The sequence below is a fragment of the Panthera uncia genome, chromosome B4 (genome assembly GCF_023721935.1).
Source record: "Panthera uncia isolate 11264 chromosome B4, Puncia_PCG_1.0, whole genome shotgun sequence".
NCBI lineage: Eukaryota > Metazoa > Chordata > Mammalia > Carnivora > Felidae > Panthera > Panthera uncia.
In genome coordinates, this window is record NC_064809.1 from 33,216,501 (window position 1) to 33,227,421 (window position 10,921).

General features: G+C 39.6%; 1 protein-coding gene across 1 annotated transcript in view; it reads right to left on the reverse strand.

Moving 5' to 3' along the window:
* USP18 (ubiquitin specific peptidase 18) overlaps positions 1–9,022 on the reverse strand; it is a 46,520-nt gene extending 37,498 nt beyond the window's left edge. Inside the window, exons 1-3 of the mRNA XM_049626645.1 lie at positions 8,986–9,022; positions 8,036–8,269; positions 6,864–6,960 (exon numbers count right to left, since the gene is read on the reverse strand). Of these exons, the coding sequence (XP_049482602.1) occupies positions 6,864–6,960; positions 8,036–8,269; positions 8,986–9,022 (368 nt within the window). The remainder of the gene's footprint in view (positions 1–6,863; positions 6,961–8,035; positions 8,270–8,985) is intronic.
* Between the last annotated feature and the right edge of the window lie 1,899 nt (positions 9,023–10,921).

Here is a 10,921-nt window from a genome sequence, read left to right on the forward strand (position 1 = left end):
CTATAAAGAGCTCACCAAACTCCACACCCAAAAAACAAATAATCCAGTGAAGAAATGGCCAGAAGACATGAATAGACACTTCTCTAAAGAAGACATCCGGATGACCAACAGGCACATGAAAAGATGCTCAACATCGCTCCTCATCAGGGAAATACAATTCAAAACCACAATGAGACACCAGCTCATGCCAGTCAGAGTGGCCAAAATGAACAGATCAGGAGACTATAGATGCTGGCGAGGATGTGGAGAAATGGGAACCCTTTTGCACTGTTGGTGGGAATGCAAACTGGTGCAGCCACTCTGGAAAACAGTGTGGAGGTTCCTCAAAAAATTAAAAATAGACCTACCCTATGACCCAGCAATAACACTGCTAGCAATTTACCCAAGGGATACAGGAGTACTGATGCATAGGGGCACTTGTACCCCAGTGTTTATAGCAGCACTTTCAACAATAGCCAAATTATGGAAAGAGCCTAAATGTCCATCAACTGATGAATGGATAAAGAAGATGTGGTTTGTATACACAATGGAATACTATGTGGCAATGAGAAAGAATGAAATCTGGCCCTTTGTAGCAACGCGGATGGAACTAGAAAGTGTGATGCTAAGTGAAATAAGCCATACAGAGGAAGACAGATACCATATGTTTTCACTCTTATGTGGATCCTGAGAAACCTAACAGAAACCCACGGGGAAGGGGAAGGAAAAAAAAAAAGAAGTTAGAGTGGGAGAGAGCCAAAGCTTAAGACACTCTTAAAAACTGAGAACAAACTGAGGGTTGATGGGGGGGTCGGAGGGAGGGGTGGGGAGGTGATGGGTATTGAAGAGGGTATCTTTTGGGATGAGCACTGGGTGTTGTATGGAAACCAATTTGACAATAAATATCATATACTAATAAATAAATAAATAAATAAATAGCACCTAGGGCACACAATGGGGTGATTATTCACTCTTCTCAGAGAGCATCTCCGAGAGGCAGCATTCACAGGGACACTTCTCTGGGAGTAAAAGGACCAGCTTGTGCCATTTCCCTCCCCCACTCCTCAGCAGAAATACAGAACCACCTATGGGGGGGCAGCACAGCACCAACACTAGCTGCCTAACTTGCATACACCATGCCCCACACCCCCAATCTCCAGTAACACAACTCTTTTCAGTCATTCTTGCCTCAGTCCCAATGTGGTGGGCCCCTCCTCCAGAAGACCAGCACAAACTTCTGCCCACACCACACCTCTTGACCAGAGAGTCCTGCAGGACCTCAGTTCCAGTGCAGTTGGTGACAGGCCTCACTTCACAAGCAGACCAGAGCATAACTAGCTAAAACTCAACATTCAGGGAATAACATTGCCCATAGCAGGCAAGGAGAGTCTTTTTAGACAACTGGCCTGAAAGACAGAGCAGCTGAAACACAACAGCAGGTGGCATGCAGCATACACTAGAGACACTCCCTGAAGTGGCAGGCCCTGGTCACTACATGATGTCTCTTCATTAGGACATTACTTTCAGGAAGAGGAGACACAACTGGCTTTTCTATCACAGAGAAGTAGGCAGAGATTTAGACACAATTGGAAGACAGAGGAATTTATCCCAAATGAAAGAACAAGATAAGGCCACAGCCAGAGACCTAAGTGAAACAGATATAAGTAACATGCCTGAGGGAGAATTTAAAGCAATAATCATAAGGATATTCACTAGGTTTGAGAAAAAAATGACAGACATCAGTGAGACCCTTATTACAGAGATAAAAGAGTTAAAAAAGAATCAATCAGAGATGAAGAGTGCAATAAATGAAATTAGAAACATGTCTGATGCAACGAACAGCAGGCTGCAAGAAACAGAGGAACAATTAATGACCTAGATGACAAAGTAAAGGAAAGCAATGAAACTGAACAAAAGCAAAATTATGCAACATGAGAATAGATATAGAACTCGAAGACTCCATCAAATGTAATACCATTTTATTATAGGAGTCCCAGAAGAAGAGAGAGAAAGGGTGACAGAACATGTATGTGAAAAATAGCTAAAAACTTCCCTAATCTGGGGAAGGAAGCAGACATCCATATCCAGGAGGCACAGAGAACTCCCAACAAAATAAACAAAAGGGGGCCAATACCAAGACATACTGGAATTAAATTTGCAAAATATGATTAAAAAGAAAAACCTTGAAAACAGCAAGACCAAAGAGGTCATTAACTTACAAGGGGAAACTCATGAGATTTTTCAACATAAACTTGGCAAGCCAGAAGGGAGGGGCATGATATATTCAAAGTGCTGAATGGGAAATATCTGCAGTCAAGAATACTCTATCCAGCAAGGCTACCATTCAGAATATAAGGAGAGATAAAGAGTTTCCCCAACAAACAAAAACTAAAGTAGTTTGTGACCGCTAAACCAGCCCTGCAAGAAATATTAAAGACAATTCTTTGAGTAGAAAGAAGAGGCCAAAGTGACAAAGACAAGATCAGAGAAAATCTTCCAGAAACAATGACAAAACAAGTCATAAAATGGCAATAAATAATACCTATCAATAATTACTTTGAATGTAAATGGACTAAATGTCCCAATCAAAAGACCTAAGATATTAGAATAGATTAAAAAACAACAACAACAAGACCAATCTATAAGCTACCTACAAGAGACTCATTTTAGACCTAAAGACACCTACAGATTGAAAGTGAAGGGGTGGAGAAACATTTATCATGCAAATAAATGTCAAAGAAAGCTGGAGTGGCAATACCTGTATCAGATAAACTGGATTATAAAACAAAGACTGTAACAAAAGGCAAATGGGGGTGGGGGGTGGCTGGGTGGCTCAGTAGGTTAAATGTCCAACTCTTGATTTCAGCTCAGGTCATGATCTCATGGTTCATGAGATGGAGCCCTGTTCAGGCTCTGCACTGACAGCAAGGAGCCTGCTTGGGATTCTCTCTTTTTCTCTCTCTCTGTCCTCCCCCCAGACCAATAACCTGCAAAGAAATTGAATAAATAATCAAAAAACTCCCAAGAAACAAAAATCTAGAATCAGATGGCTTCATAAGTGAATTCTACGAAACATTTAAAGAAGAGTTAATACCTATTCTTCTCAAACAGTCCCAGAAAATAGAAAAAGAAGGAAAACTTCCAAATTCATTCTATGAGGCCAGCACTACTGTGACACTAAAAACACCACTAAAAAAAGCAAACTACAGGCTATTAACCCTGATGAACATGGATACAAATAAAATAAATACTAGCAAACTGAATCCAAACCTCAATAAAATACTAGCAAATGAAATCCAACAATACATTAAAAGAATTATTCACTGTGAGCAAATGGGATTTATGCTTGGGTGGCAAGGGTGATTCAATATTTACAAATCAATCATTGTGATAAATAACGCTAACAAAAGAAAGGATAAGAACCATATGATCCTCTCAATAGATGCAGAAAAAGCATTTGACAAAGTACAACATCCATTCATGATAAAAACCCTCAACAAAGTAGGGATAGAGGGAGCATACTTCAACATAATAAAGGTCATATATGAAAACCTCACAGCTAGCATCATCCTCAGTGAGGAAAAGCTCTCAGTCAGGAAGAAGGTCAGGAACAACAGGGATGTCCACTCTCACCACTGTTATTCAATGTAGTACTGGAAGTCCTAGCCATAGCAATCAGACAACACAAAGAAATAAAAGGCATCCAAAGTGGCATGGGAGAATTCAAACGTTCACCATTTGCAGATGATATGACACTCTACATAGAAAACCCTGAAGATTCCACAAAAAAAAAAAAAAATGCTAGAACTGATACACGAATTCAGTAAAGTCACAGGATATAAAATCAACATACAGAAATCTTTTACATTTCTATACACCAATAATAAAGCAGAAGAAAGAGAAACAGGGGTGCTTGTGTGGCTCAGTTGGTTAAGTGTCTGAATCTTGGTTTCAGCTCAGGTCTTGATCTCGTGATTTTGTGAGTTCAAGTTCTACATCAGGCTCTGTGCTGATAGCATGGAGCCTGCTTGGGATTCTCTCTCTCTCTCTCTCTCTCTCTCTCTCTCTCTCCCCCCCCCTTCCCCACTCACACTGTCTCTGTCTCTCTCAAAATAAATAAATAAACTTAAAAAAAAACTAAAGAGAAATGAAGGACTCAATCTCATTTACAATTGCACCTAGATTCCTAGATACCTAGGAATAAACCTAGGCACCAAAGAGGTGCAAGACCTATACTCTGTACTCTGAAAACTATACAACACTGGCAAAAGAAATTGAAAAGAACACAAAGAAATGGAAAAACGTTCCATGTTCATGGATTGGAAGAACAAATATTGTGAAAATGTCTACACTACCCAATGCAATATACACATTTAATGCAATCCCTATCAAAATACCAACAGCATTTTTCACAGAGCCAGAACAAACAATCCTAAAATTTGTATGTAACCACAAAAAGACTCTGAATATCCAAAGCAACCCTGGAAAACTCTTGGAGTTTTCCCTGGAAAAGAAAAGCAATGCTGGAGGCATCACAATTCTGGACTTCAACTTATATTACAAAGCTGTAGTGGTCAAGACAATAGGGTAATAGCACAAAAATGGACACATAGATCAGTGGAACAGAGTAGAAAACCCAAAAATAAACCCACAACTATATGGTTAATTAATCTTTGACAAAGCAGGAAAGACTATCCAATGGAAAAAAGACAATCTCTTCAACAAATGCTGTTGGGAAAACTGGACACCAACATGTGGAAGAATGAAACTGGACCACTTTCTTACACCACACACAAAAATAAATTCAAAGTGGTAAAAATGTAAACGTGAGACCTGAAGCCATTAAAATCCTAGGGGATAACACAAGCAGTAATCTCTTTCACATCAGCCATAGCAACTTCATACTATAGGTCTACTTGAGTCAAAGGAAATAAAAGCAAAAATAAACTGTTGGGACTTCATCAAAATAAAAAGCTTCCACACAGTGAAGGAAACAATCAACAAAACTAAAAGGCATTCTATGAAATGGGAAAAGATATTTGCAAATGACATATCTAATAAAGGGTTAGAATCCAAAACCTATAAAGAACTTATAAAATTCAACATCCAAAAAACAAATAATCCAATTTAAAAACGGGCAGAAGACATGAATTGACATTTTTCCAAAGAAGACATCCATATGGCCAACAGACACATGAAAAAATGCTCAATATCACTCATAACCAGGGAAATATAAATCAAAACTATGAGATATCACTTCACACCTATCAGAATGGCTAAAATCAACAACAACAACAACACAACAGGTGTTGGGGAGGATGTGGAGAAAGAGGAGCCCTCCTGCACTATTGGTGGAAATGCAAACTGACACAGTTACTATGGAAATCAGTGGAGGTTCCTCAAAAGAGGGGCGCCTGGGTGGCTCAGTCAGTTGAGTGTCTGACTTTGGCTCAGGTCATGATCTCACAGTCTGTGGGTTTGAGCCCCACGTCGGGCTCTGTGCTAACAGCTCAGAGCCTGGAGCCTGCTTCGGATTCTGTGTCGCCCTCTCTCGCTGCCCCTCCCCCGCTCATGCCCTGTCTCTCTCTCTCTCTCTCTCTCTCTCTCTCTCTCTCTCTCTCTGTCAAAAATAAACATTAAAAAAAAAGTTAAAAAAACAACTTCCAGCTATTGCACTACTAGGTATTTACCCAAAAGATACAAAAATACTAATTCAAAGGGATATATACACCCCAATATTTATAGCAATATTAACTACAATAGCCAAACTATGGAAACACCCCCCTGGTGTCTGACTGATGAATGGATAAAGAAGATATGGTATACATACAGGATGGAATATCACTCAGCCATAAAAAATAATTAAATCTTCCCATTTGCAACACGGAGCTACAGAGTATTATGCTACGTGAAAATAAGTCAAAGACAAATACCATATGATTTCACTCATATGTGGTATTTAAGAAACAAAACAAACAATCATAGGGGAAAAAAGAGAGGGGAAACTAAGAAACAGACTCTTAACTACATAGAACAAACTGATGGTTACTAGATGGGAGGTGGGGACCGGGGAATGGGTGAAACAAGTGAGGGGATTAAGGAGTGTATTTGTGATAAGCACAGGGTGTTGTATGGAAGTGTTGAATCACTATATTGTATACCTAAAACTAATATTACACTGTATGTTAACTAACTAGAATTTAAACTTTAAAAAAAGAGTCTAGGGACAAGAGAAAACCTTATTAAAAAACTAATTACAGGGGGCCTGGGGTGGCTCAGTCGGTTAAGTGTCCAACTCTTGATTTTGGCGCAGGTCATGATGTCACAGTTCGTGAGTCTGAGCCCTGCATTTGGCTCCACGCTGCTTGGGATTCTCTCTCTCACCCTCTCTCTCTCTGCCCCTACCCTGCTCACGCTCTCTGTCAAAATTAATTAGTAAATAAACATCTTTTAAAATAATGTGTGATAAAGTACATACATATGTAAATATATATACACATATATATACACTTTGTGTGTGTTCATGTTCTGTTTGAGAGGGCTCAATGGAGAGACTCAAGGACCTATTCATTGATTTACTCCTCTGAATTTGGTCTAGTCCCAACACTGTTTTAACCAAATCAGTGGCTGTCAATCCTGGCTGCACTTTACAATCACCTGGGGAGTCTAATGCCTAAGCCCCACCCCAGACCATCTGAAACCAAGTATCTGGTGGTGGGAACAGGCATTTATATTTCTTTTTAAACATCTTAGGTGATTATAGTGTGTATTCTAGAATGTGCAGAACAAGTTCTTTTCTCTGGCAACTTTCAAAAGAAGACTTAAAGTCACTGTGAAAAATTGAGTATTTGAAAATGTAAAATACACATGTTTATCAGCCTTACCTCTTCAATATCCTGGTGAAGCCCACATTCATAATTAATATCTGAATAAGGGAGTTAAGACAGCAGGTCTGTCCAATGTTGTGTAAACCAACCGGGCCTATATAAGAAAGAGGGAAAAAAATACTGAGGACAAGGGCAAGCTATGGGATTTAACAAAAATCAAATGTTTTTCTAAGATCTAAGGACATAAAATCCTGAAAAATACTCTCAGAGGTACAAATATTTCACTAAGGAGCATCCAAATAAATTGGAGAGGAGAGATAAAGCATTGGACTCTGAAAAGCGAAACAGGAGTAAAACTCTTAATAGGAAAAGAGAGCTGTCACAAGAAAGAGTATTACTCAATGTCAAATGAGTAGTACAAGCAATTGTTATAAGAGCAAAGGCAAAGAAAGAAACATTATAGGAAGCATAACTGGAAGCATTATGAGTTCCTCCCACTCAAGTTGTTCCTTACAGAGTCAGAATGGGCACCTATGGAGCTCAGAGATAAGAGTAATTTCTTAGCTAGTCTATTTCAGACTCCACTGGAAAGTCCCCTGCTCAGTCCCTACCATGTGGTTGAAGGAAATCAGAAAAAAAAATCTCTGGGGGAGATTCACTAATCTAGGCTGATCTCCAGAGGCTGGAAGCCAAAAGGAACTTAAAAAGATAAGAAAAACAAAAAACAGCACTTTCCTAACAACCTACCAACCTCTCTTATCCCAACCCATCTTGGGCTCAGCAGACTACACAGGTGAGTAATTTAAGAGGGAGGGAATACCACTAATCTCAGCATTCCTGGGGAAAGGGTTTTTGTGTATATGAGATAGGGCATTAAGAAAAAAATCCAGGGACAGCAAGTAATCACAGATTTCAGCTCCTGAATTGGCAGGAGCACCTTGCCTCAAGACAGGCTAGCACATAGGTGTAACGGCAAAGGCAGGAACTAATGCTGACTGCTACTATATGCTAAGCATTAGTTTGAAGCAGTTTCCACAGATTATCTCATTTACCCCTCCCATCAACTCATGCACTCAGTACTATGATTATTCCTATTTTACAGATGCAGAAATGAAGGCACAAGAAATCAGGAGTCATTAAACACAAAGCTTTACTGCTTCAGGGTACAGTAGATAAGCAAAGCATTTCTATGCAGTGAAAAAGAGAAAAAATATGAGAGATCTAATGACCATGAGGGCAGTCCAAGGCACTGAGGCGCTCCCTTAGCTCTTCCTTCTTCCTCTTCATATTGTTTTCTTCCTTCTTCTCAACGAGTTCTGCTGAGAAATGCTGAGACTCAGCCAGGATGCACTGGCAAATTTCCTCAGGAACCCCAACACCTGACCCTTTACTGATCACTCCAAAATTCCCAGGCCATGAGCTGTCTGGCCTGTCTTCAGGACTGCACACTTCCAGGAAGAGCTCTTATGAGTCAGCTTTGGTGGGAGCTCTGTGAAAACACACCATAGATAGGTAAGAGAAGAGGGAAAGCATATTCATGTGATCAGTTCTGATTCCAAACAGCCAAGTCTTAGAGGGAAAGAAACGTTTGGCTTATAAAGTTCTAGGGCTAGCAATGACAGCTAGGCTAGACACTCCTTGCCTTTGTCCCCCACATTTCCATTTTTTCTTCTTCAGACCAGACTGCCATATACTCTTTCCCCCAGGTTCTCTATTCTGGAAAAGAGCACAACGTTCACCAAGGGGGTCCAGACCAGAAACCTAGGTGTCTCCTTGCTCCTCACCACCAGCCCAAACAATCATTGAGGACTGTCAATTCTACCACCTGAAGGCTGCTCATAAGGACTCTCCTTGCTATACATACCCTTGACTTCCTGGGAAGCCTGTCCTGGCTCCTCCAACAGGCCTACATGCTGTCTAGGTGTCCATGCACTTTGTACTCAGAGCTATTCAAATAATTGGTTCATTATGTTCTATTGTGGGGAATAGCTATCTCTCCACTTGTACTCTACAGTGGTGCACCACTCAGACTCCTCCTACAGGAGAGACACCATTTCTCAGGCTGAGGGGAGCACTGGTTGACAGCTCCCCAATGAGTCCCTGTCCATTAATTTACTGAAAGAAGAAATTTATCCCTATCCAATGACTGGACAATAGGGAGTATATATAAAAGCCTTACCACCTTGCCTCATGGTGAAATAGCTCTGAAGAGTCATCTAGCCCCAGAGCTCCCCTTAAGATCAACTGAGTTCTCTGTTGCAACTATTTGGCAGCTCAACTCCTCCCTCACCTTTCCCAGGTGTTGTTCCCAATGATACTCCCCAGTAAACCTCCCACATGCACATCTCAGAGTTTCAGCATCTGACCTGAGACCCTAAACTGTGAGCATCTGGAAGTCAGGGAGTGTGTACTTTTAACTGATTCCCTTTCACTTTGCACAGAACACAGCGGGCATTCAATAAATAACCACTGAACAAATGAATGAATTAACAAATGGGGACTTGCAGGGAACAAAAGAAATGTTTTCAAATAGCTAAAAGGCTATCATGTGGAAGAGACATAATTAGATTTAATTAGATTTCTTGTCTTTGGGGCATGGGGGTGGAAGAGATCAAAATACCTAATGTGTGAAAACTACAAAGAAATAGACTTCACTTCAAAATAAATAAGAACTTTCTCACAGCCAGCAAGCCAACTCCAGAAGCAGTAATTTGTTCCTCATATAGATATTTAAGCAGAGGCTGGGCTAGCCCTTGAAAGAAATAGAGTGTAGAAAGGAATTGAACAGTAGGTGGAGGGTGAGATCTCTTGTTTCCTTCCAAATATGAAGCCTTTGATTCTTTCTAAATATTCACATTAATTCACATTAATTCACATTAATTTGACTGTGTCCCACTGAATTATGTGTTCTGGAGAATTAACATGGCAGATGGAATAAGAAATCACTGCTGTTTCTGGAGAAAAGAAAAACCCTTATACATACACAAATACCCACTAAGGAATATATATATATATATATATATATATATATATATATATATATATGTATGTATATGTATGTGTATATATATATGTATGTATATGTATGTGTATATATATATATATATAATAATTTTAATACTGTTATTTTTCAAATAATGCTAACTTATGACAAATATTTGTAAAATGCAGAAACGTAAAACAAAGAAAATATAAATCACTCATAATCCCAGGACCTAGGGATAACCACTACCTGGTATGTATCAATTTTTTCCCATATATTTTTGATATGGTTGATATTTTACATTTTTCTCATTTCACATCATAACAATAATTTTCCCAAGCTCTTTATAAATACTTTTATCAAAGCTTATTTATTTATTTATTTATTTATTTTTGAGTGAGAGAGAGAGAGAGAGAGAGAGAGCATTGGAGGGGCAGAGAGAGACAGAGAGACAGAATCCTAAGCAGGCTCTGCACTGTCAGCATAGAGCTCAATGCGGAGCTTGAACTCACGAACCATGAGATCATCATCTGAGCTGAAATCAAGAGTTGAATGTTTAACCAACTGAGCCACCCACGCACCCCTCTTTATAAATACTTTTTGATGACTAATATAGCAATAAAACATTGCTAAGTATTCTGGTTGTTTTTTGTTTCAATTTTTTACAACTATAACAAATACTACACTGAACATTTTAAGGCAAAAACCTCTTCTCTACCTTTTCGATGTTTCTCATGCAAGCTAAAGGTCCAGGGACACAATAAAACTCAGCTATAAATGAGATTACATTAACCACAGAACCCAAATTCCCCCTAGTCTTTTACTTTCTCCTGACAACACAGACATCAGCCACCTATAAATGTTCCCCAAGCATATTTTGGAATCTCAAGAAGAGTCTCTCATATGTTTTAGAATAAGATGACAACCACTGTACCCTGCCTCTACCCACACCAGAGTATCCACCAAGTATCTGCAGGACACTGCTGGATGAAACAATCAAGGTTTCCTCCTATCTCCAAATTGGGGTAAGTGAGGCATGGCCAGCTCCTCCCACTGCCTTGTGCCCTTCGATTTCATCAAGTTCCTTCTGCAAGGATTTCAACTTCTGCCTGCAGCTGCTCTCTGCCCAGGT